Source organism: Ailuropoda melanoleuca, chromosome 7 (genome assembly GCF_002007445.2).
Source record: "Ailuropoda melanoleuca isolate Jingjing chromosome 7, ASM200744v2, whole genome shotgun sequence".
NCBI classification, from domain to species: Eukaryota; Metazoa; Chordata; class Mammalia; order Carnivora; family Ursidae; genus Ailuropoda; species Ailuropoda melanoleuca.
This window is the reverse complement of record NC_048224.1, coordinates 47187017-47211008: the sequence shown is the minus strand read 5'-3', so window position 1 is coordinate 47211008 and position 23992 is coordinate 47187017. Positions and strand designations below refer to the sequence as shown.

Here is a 23992-nt window from a genome sequence, read left to right as displayed (position 1 = left end):
CCCGCCGCGGGTCCGCCCGAGGCTCCGCGGCCCCCGCCCCCACGCTCCCCGGCCCGGGACGCCCCAGCTCCCGCTCGCTCGGGCGGGGGCTCCCCCAGTGCAGGCCTCCCCGCGCGGCCCGTGACCAGGACTCCACCGCTGCGGAGCCCGCCTCCGCACTCCCTACCCCAGTGCTTCCTGCGAGCAGCCGGGGCAGCCCAGGGGTTCGCCCATCCTTGACTAGTCGCCCGCGCTGCTCTGCTCTCGGCACGGGGCACGCACCTGGAGCTGTGGCGGTGGCGAGGGGACAGTCATCTGCCCCGGGCGTGGGGGGGGGGGGGGGGCNGAACGGGGCTAGAGGGAGAACAGGCAGGCAACACGGCGTCATCGAGCCGGGCGACTGGGAGGACAGGGGGCTGTGCTGGGGTTGGGGACGCGATGGGATCGCAAAGCTGGGCGCCCAACCCCATTCTGGGGGCAGACCACCGAGACTCCCAGGGGTCTGGTCCAAGTGCACCCCAAACGTCAAGTGGATGGCTGGCGGGCGGGGGGATGGTTTACTCGGTGGATCCCCGCGGTGGAGTCACGAAGATGGGACCAATGGAGGTTCAGAGTAGAAGAGAAAAGGGGTCAAGGAAAAGATAAAGAGCAGCCAGAGATGTGGGGGGTCGGGGGATACACGGAATGGGGTACAAGGCAAGGAAGGGAATTTGAAAGGAGGGACCAAGAATGGGGTCAGGAGCTGACCAGAGTGCTGGTTAGGTAGAAACTGGGACAGACCCTGGGCACTGGTGCCCCCAACCTTGGGGAGATGGTTCCAGAGATTTGAGTGAGGAATTCTCTGTATTGACAGTCTTTTCTACAAGTTCTGTTAAAGTGTGGAGAGAGTGTAGATGCAGGAGAGGACTTGGGATAAGGGTGGAATGTGTGGTTAGAGCACAGGCTCTGGGTTCGGGAGTCCCCACGCACTATCTGTGAGACCTTGGGCAAGTCACTTAACCGGTTTGTGCCTCGGTCCCTGATATGTAAAATGGGGATGATGATGACCATCCCTGCCTCGTTGGGCTCATGTGAAGATTAGATGAGGCAGTTAAAAGTACTTAACACAGCACTAAAATGCTGTACCTATTATTTTTCACTTTTATCATTAGAACAGCTTGGGCATATCTTTTTTTTTTTTTTTAAAGGTTTTTTATTTTTTCGACAGAGATAGAGACAGCCAGCGAGAGAGGGAACACAAGCAGGGGGAGTGGGAGAGGAAGAAGCAGGCTCATAGCAGAGGAGCCTGATGGGGCCCGATCCCATAACGCTGGGATCACGCCCTGAGCTGAAGGCAGACGCTTAACCGCTGTGCCACCCAGGCGCCCCAGCTTGGGCATATCTTGATGCTGATAGGGAAGATCTGGTAGAGAAGGAGGCATCGAACACAGAGGGGAGAGAAAAGGGACCCAGAACTTGAATGGGGAGGTAGGTGTCGGTCTATGCCAAATGAAGGGAAAGAGGGAATTGGTGGGGATGCAGGGAAGTTTGCAGGCTTGGGGTCTGTGGTTAAGGGAGTGCCTTTTTGATAGGCCTTCTCTGAAGTAGGCCTCAAGGTCATTTGCTGAGAAGGGCCAGGCCATGGCTGGCCCAGGTGTGGGCGGAGGTCCTGATGTATACCTGCAACAGTAGGGGGTCATGTCCTCTTTGCCAGCAGCCCCAATATCGTGCCAGGGAAGGGGGACGGTTGAATTTTTCTAGGGTCAGAGGACATCTGACCTGCCTTGCCGACTTGTAAGGCTCAAGTGAAGTTGATGGATGTGGAAACACTGCGGAAGCATAATTTACCATCTTAATTCTTTTTCTTGACCTTGAGGAGCTGGAAGGGCTGTGGCCGTCATTGGGATGCAATGTCAGAGCGTTCCAAGCACTTCGCTTGGGCCGCATGCCATGCGAGGCTTCCACCCACCACCTCACTTGATCTTTGCAACAGTCAGGTAAAGTAGACATTACTATTCTCCCCCACTTCACAGATGCAAAGCCTGAGGTTCAGAGAAGTTAAAGACCATGTCCCAGGACCCACAGAGTGAGTACATGGAAGACTTAGGATCCCAACTCGGATCTGTCAGACCTCAAAGCCCAGGATTTGAAACCACTATGAAAGTTTGCAAAATCCAGCAGGATGGGAAGAGGTGGAGGGGTCATCCCTTGCATTTGGTAGATGAGAAAACAGGCTGGGTGTTCTGACCTCCAGTCCCAGCTCTGTAAGCACCACCAGGTCGCCTGGCTTTCATCTCTCGTCTATGGGTAGAAAACATAGATGTTGGAGTTCCTCAGACCTGGTGCTAATGCTGTCCCCTAAGGGGGCTTGTGACTTTGGACCAGGCATCTCGTTTCTCTGTGCCTGTGTGCTCGATTCCTGCTGTTCAGTCCCCAGCAGATCGCTCTGAGGAATAGGAAGGAGAATGTTGCCCAGCACACAGTAGACATTGTCAGAAGCCGTAGCTCCCACCCAGCCGTGGATCGCCATGAGACCCGCTCCCTGTGACCTGGTATTTATTTAGAGCTTTGCTCTCAGAGCCGGGGAAGTGGTGGCGCCTGACCCAAGTGTGTGGCCACCTATGACTTCCTGAGTGGGGAAATGGGGGGAGGGCCCTGAGCAGTTCATGGTCCGGAGGCCTTACTTCAAAGGAGAGGGGAGGGCCCTGTGTTGTCACCATGACTGATGAGGAATGCCACAGGCAAGGTTGGGACATCAGAAGCCTCCCAGCTGCCTCGGGTTGCCTTGGCCATCAGGGTCCCAGAATCTTAGAGCCCAGAGGGGTCTTGGAGACAGCCTGTTACAAGTCCTTTTTTTTTTTTTTTTAATCAAGTCTCACTGTGAGGAAGTGACTTTTACCTGAGAGAGGCTCTGGCCAGGGCAGAGCTAAAGCGCCTGGAACTTGCATTTTTGGACCTGCCTCCAGAACCCTGGGGATTTCCACCAGGGCAGCGAGCACCCCCACCAAGAATTCTAAGCTGCTTTGAGGTCCCAGGGAACACAGACAAGTCCCCAGCTGTGACTCTCTGCCGATGTCCCCAGGGAGGAGGAGGAGGGAGCCAGCAGCCACCCAAGGTGCTCAGACAGGGAAACTCTGATAGCAGTTCCTGAAAATCTGGGGCACAGTTCTTTTTTCTCTCTGACTTGTTTGCTTTTTCTCTCTCACTTTAAAGAATGACTGGACACTCCTAAAGCCTTCTGTCACCATCCAGGGGATTTTTTGCACCACAGAGGGTAATTCCTGCCCCATCCCTGCTGTGACTCAGCTGTGACGTTGAACCACACAAGCCGACGAAAAGATAAAGTCGTCAGACTCCTGCTCACCAGGCAGAAGCCGCCTCTTCTCTCAGCACGGATTCCACAGGGCTGGTCTCTTCTCCACAGTTGCTCAGACGGGAGCCCCTGGCCAACCCGGGACCCCAGGATGGCCTCTGGCCCAGCCAGCAGCCCCCACCCAGCCCCTGATGAGAACGAGTTTCCCTTTGGGTGCCCCCCCACCGTCTGCCAGGACCCATCAGAGCCCAGGGCCCTCTGCTGTGCCGCCTGTCTCTCTGAGCACGTGAGGTGAGGGGTTGGAGGAGCAGGGGGTGGGTGGGGAAAAGGTGTCAGGGAGGGGGCCCCTGACGGGAGGCAAGGGTGAGAGGAGCCGGTGGCTTTAGGCAGGTGACTTCACCCCACTGGGCCTGTTTCCACACCCTTTCCTTATAGTCCCTGGCACTGGCCTTTCTAGTGGTGGAGGGAAAAGTAGCCACTGGGAGATGTTAGCTCCCATGGCAGAAGGCCAGCCAGGCTGGAGGGAGAGAGAGCCTCTGCACCCAGCAGGGCCGCTTACTGACTGCGTGGCCTCGTGCAGAGTGCCCAGCATCTTGAAGCCTCGGCTTCTTTATCTGTAAAATGCCGCCAAAGCTATTTTCTACCAACCCAGGGTTGGTACAAGGCCCAACCTACGGTATACGGAAAAGTTCTTATAAGAATGAGTAGAAACTCCCTTGGTAAATGACAAACTGCTATAAAATCCGAGCTGCTGTAATACCACCCATCACCTTGTACTGTTTGCTGGCAACCCTTTTAAAGGGGACACACAGATATCTGTATTTATATATGTCTATATTTATATATTTCTATATAATATATTAAATTGTATATGTCTATATAAATACCTATTTATATAGAATACACATTTTATATGTGTATAGAATATAGTATACGTCATACATGTTGTATATAATATGTAAAAATACATATATATTTATATTTATCATATAAATAACTCAGGTGTGACATTAATATGATCATCAGCATCCCCATCTTAAGCAACTATGAGGCACCTACTGTAGGCTAAGCACTCTTTCCTTGGATCATCAGAGGAGCCTTGAAAGGTGGATACTATTATTAGCCTGTTTTACAGATGGGGACAGTGAGGCCTAATGGAGAGACGACGTCAACTTGCCCCAGGTCAGATTCCTGGCAGATGTGCTCCTACACTGCCATGCGCCCCCATTGTGACCTTTGTTTGGGGCTTTACAGTGTCAGAAGGTGGGAAAACTGAATCAGGCAAGCTTGCGAAGTTCAAAGCCTCTGACAGAGGGCGGCTGTGAGGAGGGGAGAGGATGTGGCTGTGGAAAAGCCAGGTAGGGAGTGAGGGGGCAGAGAGCAAAGTTTGACTGCGTGTAGCATCGAGCTGATGTTTCTGGGTTCATCTCAGTCTTTTGCCATCTCAGTCTTTGGCTTCCCTCCCCATTCCTCCAAAACGTGACAGAGCAGGGGAGGGAGCTTACTGGGTGTCGGAGGGATCCGGGCCTGAGGCCTGAAGAGCTCTGCCTGGCTCCTGACTCAGTCTACTCTTGGCCAGTGCTATGTCCTCGGGGCCTTGTTTTCCTCCCATGTAGGAAGGGCCTGACCAGTAGCTCTCACTGTGGGCCAGCATCACTTGGGAGCTTTCTGAAAGCACATAGGTGCATGTGTCCCTCTGTTCAGAGTCTGACACCCACTCCTCGTTAAGAATCTTGGGTTAGTTCTCTGAGGCCCCTTCTCGTTCTAATGAACTGTGGTCATCTGTCATTCCTGAAAATCAGAGACCCAAAGCCAAACAGAGGAAGCCGAGAAGAGCACATTTAGCCACATATCTGCCATCCCTTACCTGAGCCCCTGGGGTCAGATGTATTTTGGAATTCAGAATTTTCCCGGTTTTAGCAAAGCAAGTCAGTGGCATTACTACATCATCCTTCCAGCAGAAACTGGGGCTGTCCCTTATAATCCAGCATATTAATATTTCTGCAATGAAACAGAAATAGTCACGCTCAGTGGGGTAAGGAAGGGTGACAATAGCCTCCGGTCACCGCAGGGCAGGTTTGGCTGCCAGCTAAGCTCACGGCAAACTACAGGAAGACATCGGGGGCACCTAGTCCTTATCAGCCGCCACACCGGGCAAGGTGTAGGCTTTGGAGCTATCAGGATGGAGGTTGGTGCCAGGAAGTCGTGAGTGCTTCACTCAGCAAGATTTGTTCCTGTGTCCCCAGGACCGGCGAGGATCGGATCTGTGCAAAATGCAGAGGGGACGACCCTCAGTCTGTAAGCCCGGGAAGCCTTCTGTCTCAGGAAGAGGTACGTGGCACAGCCAGAAAAGGGTATTTGACCATTTTTTTTCTCCTTTTGTCCAAGTTGAAGCTATTAGGCGCCTGCCCCTTGTCTACAGGCTGGACTGAACTCAGTTTGTAAGCAGTGAGGAGTCAGATATTCACAATGACAAAGTCACTTGCCCAAAGACACCTCTCTGATGTGTGACAGATTCAGGGTGAGAGCACCAGTCTAGACCTGGGGTCTACAAGCTACAGCCTATGGGCCAACACCAGCTTGCCACCCGGTTTTGTCTGGCCCACAACCTAAGAATGGTTTTTATATTTTAGATAGTTTGAAAAAGTCAAAAGAATGGCATTTTGTGACATGAAAATTTTTAGGAAATTCAAACTTCTGTGTTCATAAATAAAGTTTTATTGGTACACAGCCACAACCCACTCATTTATGCATTGTCTGTGGCTGATTTTGCCCTACAGCGGCGGAGGTGAGCACTCGCAATAGAAGATTCAAAGCGCAAAATATTTGCTATCTGGCCCTTTATAAAGAAGCCTGTCACCTCTTGATCTAGACGGTTCTTTCTGCCCCAGTATGCCCTCAGACAGGGAGAAGTCCTCTGCTTAGCTCTCAAGCTCTGCCAAGCTGTGCTTTGGTAGTGTGAGGGGCCAAAGAGACATTTTCAGGCACCACAGTTTAGAACTCTAGCCCTTCCGAATTGGAAGAACACTCACGGGTTTGTCTGTTGAGGGAAGAGGCTCCCACAGGCCAACCAGATCTGGTCCGTTCCCCCCAGGACATGACAAAGTGATAAAAGTAAGGAAATTGTGGTGAGTTTTTTAAAACTAAAACCTTTTCATTTGTAGAACTAACCTTTGCTCTGGGATTATATCCTCCCTATCCGTGTCTTTGTACAAGTGAAATGATGGTGATAGTCGATGATAGGATTTTTGATAATGTTTTTACCTGGTAAAATAAAAAAATGGCAATCTTGTTCATCTTCCAATTAAAGAAAAAAAAAAAAAGACCCAAACTTGTATTGGCCGCAAGCTGTAAGAACCACTGCTAGAAATGTAACCCCTGGTCTTATACATCAGGCCCCAACACCCACTGGGGAGTCTCAGCACAAAAGTCCCTAGTGACCGCTGTCTCACCATGTGGCCACCCTCACTTTCTGTGAGGTTCCTGGCTGCTTTCAGCCAGAGCTCCCTCCTTGCCCTGAGACCACAGCCCAGTGCTCAGGAGCCTGGTGTCCGGGGATGGCATCGTAGATTCTGTGCATGGCCAAGGTACTGCTCACACCTGTTTGTCTATCTGTAAAATGAAGACATGAAGTTGAGTCTACAAGGCCAGTCCGGGACCTGTGATGTCCAGCTTACCTGTCCATGGCTGGCTGTAAGGAAGCCAGAGGCAGACAAAGTCTTCACACCTTCTCCCTTCTCTGTTCCGGCCCCTCACCCTCAGAGAGCTGGAGGAATTTCTTGCCCCCACCGGAGTGGCCTCTGAGGGCTCTCCCATCCTCTTCTCAGCAGCCCCTCCCCTGCAGGCCCTCAAGGGAATCATAGTAAGGACCCCATGCATTTTCTCAGAACTTTCCACTCTGCAACGTGATAAGAGCTAATTGGATAAACCGACCCATGGCCTCCCTGTCTGGATGTCTTAGTGAGCTAGCCGTGAGATGCCTGCAGACCCATACGTAGCTGTCTGTAGGGGCTGCCGTGCTCCACCTGCAAAGGGGAGGCCGTGTGCTCCCTGCCTTCTAAGGCTCCTGCCTGCTCGAGTGCCCCAGGGAGATTGTTTCCAATTTGTCTGATTTTTTTCTCTTAACAAAATTAATACACATTCATTGTACAAATCTCAGATGATAGAGGCAAGAGATATTTTCAATCTCATAATCCAGTGGTTTTAATTTTCCATCTTTGTGAATGTGAAATCTGATGAGAGTACAAATGGTCTGATTAAGGGGGAGCCTGGCACCCCATCCTTTTAGTTATCCCATTTCTTTCTCCTGTCCAAGACCCTGAGGGACTCTGGGGGCTCCTGGAGTCCTACAGAGCACAGTATGATGCTTGCTGCCTTAAATCAGATAAAGTGACTCTGATGGTAGAATTATAGGTACTCTGGCAGCCTTCGGGGTGGGAGCGGGTGCTGCCTCCAGGGGGGCAAAGCCAGCAGCAGGCCTCCTGCCCCGGCTTCCCCGCCTGATGTGATGTGACCCACCCCAGTGAAAAGCAAAAAGCCGGGGCGTGGGGGGCGTGTGAGCCAGTGGTCTCACACCTGCACGAAGCCACAGACCGGAAAGACCAGAGGCTCCTCTGGCTCCTGACCCCAATGGGAACTTTGGGGGACTTTTGACCAAAGGAAAGCAGCTGATTAGAAGTCAATACTTTGCATATGCGGTCATTCTGAAGTTTGTGCATGCAGGAAAGCCTGGGGAACAGGGGTGCGGGGTGGCCGGAGACCGGCCACGTCGATCCCAGAGGCGCCCAGCCTCGCGAACACCTCCCATGCCATCTGCTTATCAGCGTGTCCTCATCCTCTGACATCATTAGATTAATATCTCAGAAACACTCACAGCCGTGGACCAGGAACTAATGGAAGACCCAGATATTAAAGGATCACTGTTGACCTAGTTAGAGACCAGGTTCTTGCCTGGAATGACCTTCGTCTAGAAGTGACAGTGAAATAAGGAACAGCCCAGTGTCTGGAAAATAACGTTCAGTTCTGTCTGCCCGTGACCCTGTGAGAACGATTGTTTCTTTCAGTCTCTTGCCTCAGAGACCTCTTGAGGAGGCCAACAGCAAGCTGGCTTGTGATGCCAGTGGCTTACGATAGGCCACGGGCTTGTGACCCGTGAGATAACCTCTTCGACCAAGGGGGACTCTGATGATTGCGCTGTGTTCCTCTTTGTACTGAACCAAGGTCTGTTTCCCTTGGGGCCACGAGGCAAGTCAGTCAGCCCTCTGTCCCCCAAGATGGGCCCGCATCTGTGGGAAGACACTGACCGTGTCCTTCTTGAGTCTGTCCCTAGTCTCTATGCATTTGGGGTAACTTTCTCCCCTTTATCGGTGTCGCTTGAAGTGTGTCGATCCTGTGACATCCTGTGTCATGGGTGGTGGTAATATCCCTGTTTTACTTAGATTTTAGGTAAGACATTGAGACTGACTGACAAGGTGTGCCTGGACCAAAGTCCTATCACAAGGGGGAGGCAAACCCAGGTTCCAACCCCTGCATCTTTTCTCGGTGGATCACCCCAAGTGTTTTATGCAGATTTACATAACACCGTCAGCCCTGAGTTCTGGAGTCCACCGGGTGCTACGGGAAAACAGGAATGGGCAAGACTGCTTTCAATTATGACACTCAGGTGGGCTTCCTGGAGGAGGTGGCTGTTGAGCTGAGCAGAAGTTGCTGAAGAGGAAACAGGCTCTGGTACAGAGGAGGGCAGGAGCTGACAGGCAGATACAGACTGACCAGGTCCCCCCTGTCACGATGAAGGACCTCTGTCCCTTAGCACCAGCTGACCCCCGAGCAGGACCCGAGCCGGCCTGTGGGTCCAGTGCAGCAGTGGGGTCAGTGCTTGGCACGCTGTTCCAGTGGCTTCACAGAGCTCTTCTGCTCCTGGCACTGTCTTCGTTTTCATATTCTCAGAAGCCCACAGGTCCCCTAGTGGGGGACCTCTTGCTGGGACCCCCTGCTGACCCCATCACCAAGGCCCTGGGTGAGCACGGTGGCCCAGAATCCCACACACCCCCAGACTTCTCAGACACAGACAGAAGGACAAGTGTTCCCTCAGGGCTGGGATTTTGTTTTCTGTTTCTGTTTCCTCCTCAGAGAAAATTCCACTGTGGATTTTATTTTTAGCCATTTGCAAGCACTGAGGCCACTCACAGGGGCCGCTTGTGGCCCCAGACATACCAGGCTTGGCCCAGGACAGATGCCCTATTCCTCCTCTGCAGCCCTAGCCTGATTCCCTCTCCTGGCCCCTCCGTCCCCACCCTTTAGGTGAGGCCACCCTTCGGGTAAGCCGAGGACTCTCCGGTTGGGAGGAAGGACCGTGATCATGGACTCTAGGTCCCTGGTCTCTACCTCACCTTTGCCCGGAATTGGGTCGCCCCCTGCACATCCCTGGCCATCCCTGAACTTCGGATTGCCCGCTTACACGAGAAGCAGAGCCTCAGAGCTCCAACCTCCTCCTTGTGGCGCTGTGAGATGGACGGGGCAGTGCTCGCACAGCTGCTGAGAAGGCAGCAAACCCTTGCAAGGTCTCGTAACTGGGACAGAAGAGCCAGATCCAGGTGGCTCCTCAGTGTTCACGCTTTGTGCGACCGCAGACCGGCCCTTACTCAGCTTTCCATCTGCATTTAGAGGAAGCTAATCCCACCCAGCCTGCCTCCAAACGTCACTGCAGGGATCCTCTGAGAAAACATGCAAGAATGCTTTGGTCCAGTGTAAATACAAACACAGCTAGGGTGTTCCTCATCTCCCCGAGGAAATCCAATGGCAGAGTAGGGTTTTATAGGATTAGTTATTAAGAGTTCAAGATGTGAGGNCAAGATGTGAGAGGGGCGTCTGGGTGACTCGGTCAGGTAAGCATCCAACTCTTGATTTTGGCTCGGGTCATGATCTCGGGGTCCTGGGTTCAAGCCCTGCATTGGGCTCTACACTCAACGGGGAATCTGCTTGAGGATTCTCTCCCTTTCCCTCTCCTTCTGCCCATCCCCCTGCTTATGCTGTCTCTCAAATAGATAAATAGTCNTCAAGATGTGAGAGGGGCGTCTGGGTGGCTCGGTCAGGTAAGCATCCAACTCTTGATTTTGGCTCGGGTCATGATCTCGGGGTCCTGGGTTCAAGCCCTGCATTGGGCTCTACACTCAACGGGGAATCTGCTTGAGGATTCTCTCCCTTTCCCTCTCCTTCTGCCCATCCCCCTGCTTATGCTGTCTCTCAAATAGATAAATAGTCATTTTTAAAAAGTTCAAGATGGGAGAATTAAATGAGAAGCATGTATATGACAGCCCTGGGAGAAAGGAAAAAGAAAAGATATTCCAAGGGCAGTGCTTTACCCATGGAATAAAAATAGGAATAATATACTCCTACAACTACTACTTAGGGCTAACATTTATTGAGCGCTAAGGTAGGCAGAATGGTGTTCTCCAAAGAGGTCCACATCCTAACCCCTAGAACCTGTGAATATGGTACCTTACATGGCTGGATTTGTCTGCTCCGGCAGCCATCACAAAACACCACAGACCGGGTGGCATGAACAACAGAGATGTCTTTTCTCACAGTTTTGGAGGCAAGAAGCTGAAGGCAGGGTGGGTTTCATCCGACGCCTTTCTCCCGGCTTGTAGACGCTGCCTTCTTCCAATATCATCGTATCATCCTCCTGGTGTCCGAACGTTCTCTTGTTATAAGGACATCAGTCGTATTGGAGGAGGGCCGTCCTGCTGCCCTCATTTTAACTTCGTTACCTCCGTAAAGACTCTGTCCCCAAATGCAGTCATGTTCTGGGGGCTGGGATTCCCAACTCTGCCCATAATAATGGCAAAAGGGACCTTGCAGATGTAATTAAATTAAGGATTAAATTGAGATGGGGAGATGACCCTGGATTATCTAGGTGGCTCCAGGGTCATCACAAAGGTCCTCAGAAGAGGGAGACAAGCGTCAGAGCTGGAGAGATTGGAAGATGCATTGCTGCAGGCTTTGCAGATGGAGGGTGGGGCCATGAGCTAAGGGAGGCAGGCAGCCTCTAGCTGGAAAAAGCAAGGAAACGGAGTCTGCCCTAGAGCCTCCAGAAGGAACACAATCCTGTCGACACCTCGATGTGAAGGCTTCTGCCCTCCTGAACTGTGCGATAATTAATTTGTGTTGTTTTAAGCCATTAAGTTTGTGGTATTTTGTTACATCAGCAATCAGTAACTAATGCCAGCACTTACAAATATCGTCGCATGTAATCCCACAACTCCATAAGGGAGGGGGGTACTGTTATTATCCCCAATTTGGTGATAAGGAAACTGAGGCAAGGAGAGGTTAATAAGTCTCCTAGGACCAAAGTGTGTGAAGTGTATGTGACGTGACAGAAGCGGGCTTTGCGCCCCTGCAGGCTGACTCTAGGGCCAGCCACCTGGGCCTCTGAAGTGCTCCCGAGTCACCCTGCCCCTCCTCTGTCAGCCACTGGAGGCCGGTCACAGCCCACCCCCATCCACGCATCGTGATACATCCAGACCACACTTCCCAGGCTGCAGTGGGCTTTCCAGACACCAGCAGGGCTCGGCAGCCAAAAGAGCACGTGCCCCTGCACCTGCAGGTGATCTCTCCAACTCCACCCTTAGTTTTCTCGCTTGCGCCTCCTTATCCCTCCTATGACTCACTTCAAGCTTTGGGCCCAGGAACTTACCCCTGGTCCGCTCACCCAGGAACCGGGTCCACAGCCAGCCTCAGGCCCTCCATTGGTCCCCCCGCCCCCGCACCATGCTCCCACCTGCTGGGAGAGGCTGCATCACTGCACGCTCCCTAAAGCCAGCACCGTCTCTGCCAAGGCCACCCTCTGCCCCCGCCCCAGTGGAACATCTGTGTTCTATTCCTTGTTGGGAACAAGTTGTGCTTGAAGCCCAGGGCGGGGGGTGAATGAAAGGGAGGATGGCTGTTTGCTGAGCTGTGCTCTGTGCCCCAAACCAACGGTACTCATTAAACCCACAGCTCTTGCTTATTTTACTTTTAAAGAATAATAACTAGTGTGGCTTTGTATTTGCTCAGCCTGAAAGACCTCTCCACCCACCCCTCGTATCCAAATTTGCCTTCATTTTGCCCCATGAGAGCACTCTTCTTAAGGAAACAACAACAGAGTCCTGGAAAATCAAGATACCAGTGCTATGCAGTAAAATCCAGTCCTCTTGAGTGTACCGTGTGATGAGTACCGGGAAATGTATGCAGTTGTGTGGCCGCTGCAGCAAAGGGGGTGAACGTTTCTACACTGGAAAAAGCTTCCTTGTGCCCTGGCTAGGCAGTCTCCCCGGCTGCAGCCCCAGGCAGCCACTGATCTTTCTGTCACTCGTGTGTTGCCTTTTCCAGAATCTTGTAAGAATGGAGTCCTAGTATATACTGTTTGACTTCTTTCATTTGGCATAATGCTTTCGAGGTTCCTCCACGTGATTGCTTTTATTCATATTTTAGTCCGTCTGATTGCCAGGGAGCGTTGCAGAGTATGGATAGAGCACACTTTGTGTTTCCATTCACCGTTTGGTGGATATTTGGATTGCTTCCAGTTTGGGCTATTATGAATAAAGCTACCCTGAACATCACATGCATACGCAGACGGGCATTTCAGGTTCTCTTGGGCAAATTCCTAGGAATAGAATATGTGGGTTGTACGCTTACCTTATAGGCATGGTTTGCAAGAAAGTTGCATTTTAAGCGTGGTTTAACTTTATGATATACTTGCGTGAATTTTTCCAAAGTGGCTGTACCATTTTGTTCTTCCACACCCTCACCAAAACGTGATATTATCATTCTCTTTTGCATTTTACCCATCTTGTGAGTCGATAGTGTATTTCACTGTGGCATTTCGTTATAATTTGCGTTTCTGGGATGACTAGTGATGTTGAGCCTCTTTTCATAGCCTTATTTGTCATTTATATAGCTCCTTTTGCGAAGTATCTGTTCATTATTTTCCCCATTTTATTAGGTGGCTTGTCTTACTTATTGAATTGTAAGAGTTCTTTACATATTCCAGATACAAGCCCTTTCTAAATAGTGCATTTTGGAAAAAATTTTCTGCTGATCTCCCATGGGCTTATTCTTGATAAGAGATAGTGATCTGGTGTGGGAAGAGCCCTGTGGCCATGCCACTCCCTCGCTGTTCCTTCTTGGGCAGATTCTTTCCCCTCTGTGAGCCTCGTTTCTTTTCTTCATCAGTAAAATGGGAACAAAAAAACCTTTTCTGCCTTCCTCACAGTGTCGTTAGGGGCTTGAGAAGAACTGTGATCATGAAAGCGTTTTGTAAACTCCTCAGACCTGTAAACAGGTCAACAGTATTGTCCAGTTGCTGTTGAATACCCAGTCCTGTCTGTGTTGCTGCCCTGTCCCTCTGGAAGGGACGGCATGCAGGGCAGACAAGCCTCGGTCGGTCACGAGAGGACAGCTGAGGAGGGAGGTAGATGGGAGCTGTGGGGACAGGCCCCCTGGGCTTCAGGAGGAGGGAGGTGTTCCGTCATGCCTCTGGCACGTCCCAAGTGTCTCCTCTGTAATAGACACTGCCCAACACGGGGACACAGCTGTGACCCTCACAGACCCCCTCCCCCAGCCCGGTGAGGACAACCAAAGAGTGAATGATGGTTGGAAAGCTGGGTGGGACATATCCTGACAGAAGAGACAGCCGCACTGCCCAGGATCGCAGCAGAGGCCTTGATTCTGTGTTAAAGGAGGGTCCCGGAAGGGCTGATGCTCGAAAGGTGGGTAGGAGTCAGCCAGGCAGAAGGAACAGCATGTGCCAGGTCATGCGGGCCAGCCCCACTCCTGCCCTGGCGGATCCTGGTGCTTTGCAGAGAGCCCCAGTGGTGGCCCCTGGGACCCCCATCACATCTGGTGACATGGTTGTTGTTTCCAGGATCACCCTGAGGCAGCTGAGGCTGAAGTTGGGTGCCCCTTTGCTGGTGTTGGCTGCTCCTACAAGGTAAGCATCTGGGTGTGAGAAAGGAGAGGGGGCTACTACAGTCCTGGAGCTCTGGATCTCCTCACTGCAGGCCCTTCCAGATTTTCCCATCAAGCTACTCCTCCGGGTGTCCCTTACATTAACCACTCTTCAGAGCAACAAATCCCACTAGTAAATCCTCTCCATACTCAGGGAAGTTCTGCTGAATGTCTCACCTGAGCACTGTAGCTGCACTGAAATAAGCCCCCACCCCCGACCTCCCTGTCCCTCTCCGTGGTCCTGAATTACCGCGGCGTTCATGGACAGGGCAAAGCTGTTGCTCCAAAGACTGGGACGCGCACGGCTCACCTGGGGCATGTCTGAAGCCAGGGTCCTCGTCCAGATCCCTCTTGTGACACACAAAGCATCTTCCCTTTTGCTGGGGGAATGGACCTGATTTTCTTTGGCAGCCTTTGGGTTGCTGAACTCTCCCCCGCTCCCTGGTTCTCCTCAACCTCTTCTGTTTTCACTGACCAGCCCTGCTCTCTTGGCAGGGGAGCGTGAAGCTCCTGCAGGAGCATGAGGTCGCCTCCCAGACCACCCACCTCAACCTGCTGTTGGGGTTCCTGAAACAGCGCAAGGCCCAGGAAGGCTCTGGCCTGGGGTCCGGGCCCATGGCCCTGGAGCAGAATCTGTCAGACCTGCAGCTGCAGGCGGCCGTGGAGGTGGCGGGGGACCTGGAAGTGGACTGCTACCGGGCGCCCCGCTCCGAGAGCCAGGACGAGCTGGCCCTGCAGCACTTCATGAAGGAGAAGCTCCTGGCTGAGCTGGAGGAGAAGCTGCGTGTGTTTGAGAACATTGTCGCTGTCCTCAACAAGGAGGTGGAGGCCTCCCACCTGGCATTAGCGGCCTCCATCCACCAGAGCCAGCTCGACCGGGAGCACATCCTGAGCTTGGAGCAGCGGGTGAGTGTGGGAGGCAAGCTCCCATTCCAGGAGGGCTCAGGGGGGCCCCTTGGCCCTGTCTTGTCTTCAGAACAGTGGACCGGCAGCCTTCCTCCTGAGCATTCTCCCAGCTCAGAGCAGACACTCCCCCCCACCCCGCCCCGGCCATCCCCCCACCATCGAAAAGTATCTGTCCCCTGTTCCAAGACCCTCTAGGAAGAGCACTGAGTCCCAGGTTATAGTCCAGGTCAAACTCCCCCTGTCTGGTGTGCTTCATTGCCTTGGCTTGAACTTCTCCTGTGATAGGACACTCCCTTCCCAAGCATTTCATTTCCCCGGGGGACGTTTTTCACGATGAGAAAGTTCTTCCTTACGCTGAACTAAAATCAGCCTCTCCGAGTCTTCCCAGCATTGTTCCTGGCCCTACGTTTCAGGGCCCACTGAACAAATCTGCCTTCCAGTCCCTGTGGAGGGCCTTTAGAGAGAGGTAGTCACTGAGTGTTTCCTTCTTGCAGCTCAGCGCCCCCAGTGCCTTCACCCCTTCCTCAGAGCACCTGGCTCTGTGCTATCCTCATAGGCTCTGGCTCAGTGTCTGAAGGATTCCACACACTCAGAGTGGTGCTCCCAGACCAACTCCAGATAGTCCACCTACCTGACAGTTCTTGGTTGAGCAGGACTATGCCCTCCCTTATCCCAGAGCTTATACTTTTCCTAATACAACCAGTCACCATGCTAATATTGCTTTTTTTTTTTTTTTTTTTTTCCTGTCCAGCAACATTCTATCACTGCCTCATGTTTTGTTGGGCCTGGATTTTAGTTCCAGCTCCACTGTTAACTTGCTGTGTGGGTCTGGGCAAGTTGCTTCCCCTCCCAGAACTTCAGCTTCTCCATCAGGAGTATTAGGGATTCAGTTTCCTCCAAGGACACCCACTTCCATGCCTGTCTTCCCAGCTGAGCACACCCAAGACTAAGCCTGTATTTTTTCAAGCGTTCATGGGGGAGCGCCCCAGAAGAGCACGGCAGTGGGTATAGTGACTGAGTAAAGCCTTTAGTTATGTAACTCTTGCCCCAGTGAGAAGGTGGGCTCCCTGAGGCCGGCAGCCATGTCTTCAGTGCATCAGGAACCTCTGGCTCTAGTCCCACGCACACCATGCAAGGTCTGAAGACAGAGAGAAAATGAGCATGGGCCCAGCCTTCGTTAGGGGAAACCATCTCTCTGATAGGAAGGGCAAAAAGCCGTATCTTAAGAAAGTGCTGGAAGTGCCCTGCAGAACACCGCTGAGAGAGACCAGCAGAGCTGGGGCAGTAGTGGGAGGCTTCCCAGAAGAGGACTACGTGAGCCAGGTTCCTGATGGATAAAGAGCATTCGGCCAGTGGAGAAGAAAGGCCACGGGGTTCCAGGCAGGAGGGACAGCACGGACATAGGCAGATGCATGTGCCCGAGGGAGGCGTGGTCAGGAAGGCATATTGGGGGCAGGTCTGTCTCCATACCCTACTGTCCCCACCCCGTCCCCAAGCTGTGCTCTGGTGCCCCTGGCTGAATGGGCTTCCCCACAGGTGGTGGAGCTGCAGGAGACGCTGGCTCAGAAAGACCAGGCCCTGGGCAAGCTGGAGCAGAGCCTCCGCCTCATGGAGGAGGCCTCCTTCGACGGCACCTTCCTCTGGAAGATCACCAATGTCACCAGGCGCTGCCACGAGTCAGCCTGTGGCAGGACCGTCAGCCTCTTCTCCCCAGGTACCAGCTCCCCAGGGGGCGCAGACCAGCAGGGGGAGGCAGGCTTCCCTGGGCCCGGGAAACCAGCAGGGCCAGAGGCCAGCTCCCTGACTGCCGGGCCGTGTCCGAGTGCATTTGGGCCACGCTGGGAGCGAGGAGGTAGCAGGTCCCTGCNCAGGCAGGAGGGACAGCACGGACATAGGCAGATGCATGTGCCCGAGGGAGGCGTGGTCAGGAAGGCATATTGGGGGCAGGTCTGTCTCCATACCCTACTGTCCCCACCCCGTCCCCAAGCTGTGCTCTGGTGCCCCTGGCTGAATGGGCTTCCCCACAGGTGGTGGAGCTGCAGGAGACGCTGGCTCAGAAAGACCAGGCCCTGGGCAAGCTGGAGCAGAGCCTCCGCCTCATGGAGGAGGCCTCCTTCGACGGCACCTTCCTCTGGAAGATCACCAATGTCACCAGGCGCTGCCACGAGTCAGCCTGTGGCAGGACCGTCAGCCTCTTCTCCCCAGGTACCAGCTCCCCAGGGGTGCAGACCAGCAGGGGGAGGCAGGCTTCCCTGGGCCCGGGAAACCAGCAGGGCCAGAGGCCAGCTCCCTGACTGCCAGGCCGTGTCCGAGTGCATTCGGGCCACGCTGGGAGCGAGGAGGTAGCAGGTCTCCGATCAGCCACACGGAGCATGGGCTATTTGAACCGGGCATGCCTTCTGCCTCCCTGACGTCGGTCATATTCTGCAAATGGGAATAAGATCGTTGGCCACTTCCTGTGGATCTCAGATGTGACAGAGAGAGTGCTCTGAGCCAGAGCTTGTGGAAATGAGAGGGGTGCAGAGGCTACCCTCCCCCCGGCCCTCAGAGAGCCAGTGGTCTGAAATAAGGCCGCTGGAGAATGAGGTGAAACGTGAGTTTGTGGGTCGTGAGTAGCATACGAGTGAGTGCTCTGTAAATCCGTGCAGTTCTCCTGCATTTCCAGGGCCTCCAGGCCTGGCGCGGTGTCGTGCAAGGAATAGTTACTCAGGAGATGTGTCTCTTGTTTTTTGGGGTTTTTTGTTTTTAAGATTTTATTTATTTGAGAGAGAGAGAGTGAGCGAAAGAGAGAGCCCATGAGCAGGGGCAGAGAGAGAAGGAGAAGCAGGCTCTCCTCTGAGCAGGGAGCCCGACGTGGGGCTGGATCCCAGGACCCTGGGATCATGACCTGAGCCCAACTGACTGAGCCACCCAGGCGCACCAGTAGATGTTTCTCTTAATTGATTGGTCTCCACTGATGTAAGAATGTGTATATTTGCGCATGAAATTCTCAGACCTGCATGCTTTTCCTCTCATCTCACATGGGTGCATCTAAGTAAGCGGGTGGACCATTAGGAGAATTTCTGCAGATAACGATTTTTTTTATAATAATTTTTTTATTATGATATGTTAGTCACCATACAGTACATCCTTAGTTTTTGATGTAGTGTTCCATGATGCAGATGACGATTTTAACAGCCCTGTGCATTTTCCCGGGTTCATACCCTTCCTGTCCATCAGCTCCTCTGACACACCCACCACCGACAGGGCTGGGATCCAGACAGGCACTGGTGTTTGCCCCAGGCCACAGAGCAGGGCTGGCTCCCACAGCCGGGCCCCTGTCCTCGGGAGCAGCCCCCTTCATGGGGTGGCCTCACCTCCTCCACAGAGCCCTTCCCCCCTCCCGCTCCCCGCCCTTTTTTCCAAAAAGGAAAAAAAGAAGCAGTGTCTCTGACTTCCTGTTCTACCAAAATGTAAGGGGACAGATGAGTCAGATTGTCAGCCCGACCTTCCTCCCGCCTTCCTGCCTGCTCCCCCACCTTGTCCCCCCTCAACCCTTCCCAGAGGGCCCCTTGCAGTGACAGCCAGTGGCACCCACACTTGGATGGCCCTTTCAGCTGCCCACGGAGAGAGCCCACAGGTCCCCCGGCATAATCAGCAGGGGCCGGTTCATCCTCCGGGGGCCTTCGCCAAGGTGGCTAGCAGAACTGTGAGCTGCCCCAGGCTCCCCCAGGCTTCAGTGGTTGGGGCTGCTTGGCCTAGGGCAGCAGAGGGAAGTCAGTGTTGTGAGGCAGGAGACTGGGCCCAGCCCCTTCCCCTCGCTGGGCTTGGTTTCCCCACTGCAGAAAGAATTCTTTGTTTTGAGCCACTGACCTTGGGCGTCCCTAACCGTAGGCCCCGGTTACCTGGTCCGCTCGTGCGACACCGTCCAGCTCCCTCAGTGCTGACTCTGCCTTCCACATTTCAGCTTTCTACACTGCCAAGTACGGCTACAAGCTATGCCTGCGCCTCTACCTGAACGGGGACGGGACAGGAAAGAGGACACACCTGTCGCTCTTCATCGTGATCATGAGAGGGGAGTACGACGCTCTGCTGCCCTGGCCTTTCCGGAACAAGGTATGGGCTGGGCAAGGGAGGGGGCGAGCCCGGGCCCTGGTCCTCTCTGCGTTTTCAGTTTCACCTTTTATAAAACACGAGCCTGAGTCCGTATGTAGTACCCTGGGCTTCATGAGTCCACGGACTAAAATGCCTGCAGCAGCGCCCCAGGAAGGCAGGTAGCAGTGACGTTCCCACGATGTAAGTAAGGAAAACTGCCTGGAGGAGGTGCTGTGGGGCTAGCCTGAACTGGCAGCGATTTCAGAGAAAGTGAATGAGGCAGATACCACCACACCCCTCTGTGAATGGCCAAAACCTTAGCAACACCAGGTGTTGGCGAGCACGTGGAACAGCCAGGACTCTCATTCACGGCTGGCTGGAATGCAAGACGGAAGATAGTTCGGCAGGTTCTGGCAAAATGAAACATACTCTCATCTTATGACCCAGAAGCCACCCTCCTTGGTATTTACCCAGATGAGTTGAAAACTTTGGTTCTCAAGAACCTGCACAGAGAGGTTTATAGCAGTTCCATGGATAAATTGCCAGAACTTGGAAGGAGCCAAGATGCCCTTCACTGGGAGAGCAGATGCATGAACTGCAGGGCATTGAGGCAGCAGAATATTGTCAGTGCTAAAAAGACACACGCGATCAGGCCATGGAAAGCCCTAGAGGACCTGTAGAGGCCTATCCCTGAGTGAAAGACGCCGGTCTGGAAGGGCACGCGCAGACTGCGTGATCCCAGCTCTGGGACACTCTGGGCAAGGCACACGGTGGAGACCGGGAGAGATGGGCAGCTGCCAGGGGTTGAGGGGAGGGAGGGGGCGGAGGCAGAGCACAGCGTATTTTTAGGGCAGTGAAACTCTTCTGTGTGCTCGAATTGTGGGTACGTGTCATCGCACATCTGTCCAAACGCAGAGAATGCACAGCACTGTGGGTGACCCCAGAGGCAAAGCGTGGACTTCGGGTGACTCCCAATGGGTCCATCACTTGTAGCAAATGCACTTCTCTGGTGGGGGCTGCCGGCCGAGGGCGGGGGCGGGGGCTGTGTGGGAGCAGAGGGTGTGCGGGAAATCTCTACAGTTCCCATTCACTCGTGCTGTACACCAAAAAACAAAATCTATTACAAATATTTAGAAGGACGACAGGAGCAGAGAGGCGAGGCCTTCCCTGCAGGTGAACCAGCCAAGGGGGAGGGGAAGGAAGAGGTGGGGCCAAGAACACAGGCCCCAGCTAGGGTGGAAGGGAGGTCAGGGCACACAGGTGGGGCAGGGTGGGGATGCCACAGTGGTCTGGATATGAGTCACTAGGTCACTGGTTCCCAGGCCTATCAGGGAGAGTTTTAAAATACCCAACGGCTGAGTCTCACTCCAGTACATGGTGAGGCCTGAGCATCAGGGTTCTTGAAAACCTTCCCAGAGCCTTCTAAAGTGCAGCCCAATCTGAGAGCTGCTGTGGCCAGCTGAGTGTTTCGGGGACACGCACCAGAGAAGGGGGTCTGTGTCGCTTTGAGATCCTCAGCGTCTCGGGGTACACACTCGTGTTGCCGGACACGGATTGACAGCCCCTCTGGATGAGGCCTGTCTGTTCTTGTCCCTCCGCCCTGCCCCGGAGATCCCAGCTATAGCTGATGGATCAGACATTCCAGAGCAGGACGGGGCTCCATAGGTTATGGGGTCTGGACTCCTTGTCAGTGCCTGGTCCCACTGTTAGCCCCCACCATCCAACCAGAGTTGACTGTGGCTCTGAACTCGCCCCTTGCTGGTGGATGGAACATCTGATCCCTACTCACAGGCCAGCCCTTGAAGACTTCCATTCCAGAGGGCCTTGCTGCATGCCCAACGTGATCCTTACTTCACTTCTTTGACTCCTAATCAGCCTGAGTTGGGGTCAGAGGTGCTGTACAGGGGTCCCCCCGGTGCTGCTGCTCAGGCCCTGACCCCCAGGTGCCCCCCGCCACGCAGGTCACCTTCATGCTGCTCGACCAGAACCACCGCGAGCACGCCATCGACGCCTTCCGGCCCGACCTGAGCTCAGCGTCCTTCCAGCGGCCCCAGAGTGAGACCAACGTGGCCAGCGGCTGCCCGCTCTTCTTCCCCCTCAACAGGCTGCAGTCGCCCAAGCACGCCTACGTGAAGGATGACACCATGTTCCTCAAGTGCATTGTGGAGACGAGTGCTTAGGGCGGGGAGGGCCGTGCCAGATGCACCTGACTCCCGAGGGAGTGCCGAGTGCACTGGGGGGGTTGGGGCCTATCCGTGGCGCCCAGAATCCCAGGGCACTGTGATGGGCGGGGCCAGCGCGATCTGAGCAGGACTGACAGACTGACCGTGGCTGGCCATCAGCTTCGGCGGCAGGGCCCTGGGCTGGGCCCACAAAAGTCTGGAAGGAGGCGGTAGCAGGATTGTTGTCCTCTGCACTGAGCATATGAACTGGAGGCCTGGGACCCACTCCAGCCCTGAATGTTGAGGCAGCCTGTGACCAAGATGGGGAGGGAGGAGGGACCGGGCCTGGGGCCTGGATGTGAGTATGGGCAGGAGGCAAGAAGCTCTCTGAGCAAAGCTGCTCTCTGGACAGGAAGGTCTCTGTACTGGGTGGGGGGGTGGGGGTGGCATCAAGTTGGGACTTGGATTTGAAGACCTTGAGGTTCCTTCCAGCCCAGAAGGCTCCAGTTCTGGGCCTCCTGGTGCAGGAGAGGCCTAGGGCTGCAAGGGTTCTGGAAACATTCGGGAGCCTCGCGGCCTCCAGATTCCTCAGCCACCTTCACTGCCACCACGTGGCTGGGCCGTCCCTCGCAGCATCTGCTACCCCGGGTCTGGCAGCTCCATTCCCCAGCGTGCGGGGCCCCATGCAGGCCTGTGTCCTGTGCCTCCACTGGCAGGACTCCCCTTCATCTCCTCCAGGCAAAACCAGGTCCTCAGCTCCCAGGAACAGCTGGAAGACAGGTGGAGAAGGAGGGGTCCATAAGCCCTCTGCTCTCCCTCCCTCAGAGGCCCCACCTTTGGCACTTTCCAGAATCTCATGTCACCTAATTAACCGCGGTATTTCCTTCTTTCAGTTCACTGATTGTGGCCTCTGAGCCACTGAGCGGTGGTTGTCCTTTTAAATATGTATAAAACCAAAGAGAGTGATTGTTTTAATGTCTGTTGAGGTTTTCATGCAGTGCCTGGTTGTGGGAGTTGGTTTGAGCTGTGCCAAATTTGAAAAGCCCATTACCGAGTCCTGGGTGGCGCTGTCAGTCTCGCGGAAGATGGCCCCGGCCGGCAGGAGCATCCCTTCCGGGCACAGGCTCCTCCTCTCTGTACAGGGGAGAACCTTCCCAGCCTGCCTCCCGTGCTGGGTCCTGAGAACCTCAAAGGGGACACCATGCCGAAGAGGCTGCGGAAGAGCCCCAGCATTGCCGCCTGCCTGGCCTGGCCCAGACTTGTCTCCCGCCGTGCAGGCCTCACACACCCAGTTTCTGCAGGGACCCTCCCCTGGCTTCCCAGAGACCCTGAGCCTTCATGTGGCCGCCCAGGGCTCCAGCTCGGGACCTCACTCCTCTGCCCACCAGCCTTCCTACAGCTTACTCGCCGTCTGCTTGCAAGGCTGCGGTAGACTTCACTCCTCACACCTGCAGGGTTCTCATCTGTAAAATGGGTCAGCAGCCCTGCCCGTTCTCCCTAGCTCAGCGCCCGTAACATATCAGAAAACCCAGATCCAACCTGGGCCCAAACCTGGGTCCCGTTGTGCCTGAGCCTCTTTATTTGAAAATGGGGGGCAGCCCTCTCCCCGGCCCTGCCCCTGCCCAGCTCACAGGGTTTTCACGAGGCCCAAATACAACAAGGGAACACACTAGTGCTTTGTATGTTCCATGGCACCTTGCCACGCATGACGGGCTACAGACGTGTCAGGGCTTTTTCTTGCCCTCACTGCTGACCAGCCAGTCAGCAGCGGAGATGGACCCGCTTTCCCTTGACGAGTGGGAAGAGCAAGTAAGGGTCTGGCCCAGCGAGTTCTGGGAGCTTCTGCCTCAGCACCTATATCCTGGCAAATCCATCTGCATCCCAGCTCCCTGAGTGCTGAGCTCATGGGATTGAGGACAGGCTGCTACCGAAGACAACAACTACTCTTGCCTTTGCTCGCTTGTTTCCAAAGGAAGAGACACATACTTGCTTCTAACAGTGTGAGTCGCAGCCACTGTTTCAGCAAAGCCTTCCCGGGACCCACCTGTCATCCACTGGCTAGACACTAGGGAGGAAAGGTAAGACCGCGTCCTACCGTCAAGAAGCTCTTAGTTCAGTGCGGGAAGCAGGTCCGTAAGGAGATCATTGAAACTGATCTGGAAGAGCAGCTTGGAGAGAGCACCGGATTCCAGATCCACCGGGTGAAGCAGGGAGGGAGGGCTTCACGGAAGAGGTGACATTTAAACTCAGCCTTAAAATATTCTGAGATGCAGAGATCAGGGTGTGGGGGAGAGGAAAGACCGCACGGTGGGGAGGGGAGCAGTCTCGGCTGCGTGTGGGGGGTGTGAGACAGAAGCATGGAGGGCAGGGGAAAGCATAGGATGGGCTGCAGCATCAAAGGCACCGCAGGGGCGGGGATCCCAGCTGCCTGAAAGTAGGGGACATGGGGAGCGGGAGGGGTCTCAGATCCCCTGCAGGTGGTCCTTTGGGCTGTTCACAGCAGGACGAGACAATGAGTTAAAACATTTACCAATGTGTCTTCCAGCAAAGCCCTGCGATTAGTGCACCAGGTGCTTGGCCTCCCCACGTTCTG

The 23992-nt window shown here is 54.3% G+C and overlaps 1 protein-coding gene across 8 annotated transcripts; it reads left to right on the top strand.

Moving 5' to 3' along the window:
* Window positions 1-1256: 1256 nt before the first annotated feature.
* On the top strand, window positions 1257-22370 carry TRAF1 (TNF receptor associated factor 1). Of its 8 annotated transcripts, XM_034664432.1 has the most exons (10): window positions 1257-1446; window positions 1835-1955; window positions 2832-3073; window positions 3172-3562; window positions 5518-5602; window positions 14175-14240; window positions 14753-15163; window positions 16700-16877; window positions 19110-19258; window positions 21199-22370. In XM_034664432.1, exons 4-10 carry the CDS (start codon window positions 3423-3425, stop codon window positions 21415-21417), a joined length of 1248 nt encoding a protein of 415 aa, XP_034520323.1. In that variant the 5' UTR covers window positions 1257-1446; window positions 1835-1955; window positions 2832-3073; window positions 3172-3422; the 3' UTR covers window positions 21418-22370. The 8 variants fall into 8 exon arrangements, with proteins under 8 accessions (XP_034520323.1, XP_034520320.1, XP_034520318.1 ...); XM_034664429.1 differs by lacking the exon at window positions 2832-3073; XM_034664427.1 differs by having other exon boundaries at window positions 1257-1955.
* The last annotated feature ends 1622 nt before the right edge of the window (window positions 22371-23992 follow it).

Excerpts from the sequence above, each read along its gene's own strand:
- TRAF1 (XM_034664429.1), top strand. The coding sequence starts at position 3,423 with ATGGCCTCTGGCCCAGCCAGCAGCCCCCACCCAGCCCCTGATGAGAAC. Across the intron at positions 16,878-19,109 it reads CGTCAGCCTCTTCTCCCCAG|CTTTCTACACTGCCAAGTAC; the intron begins GTACCAGCTCCC and ends TCCACATTTCAG. Across the intron at positions 19,259-21,198 it reads CCTGGCCTTTCCGGAACAAG|GTCACCTTCATGCTGCTCGA; the intron begins GTATGGGCTGGG and ends CCCGCCACGCAG.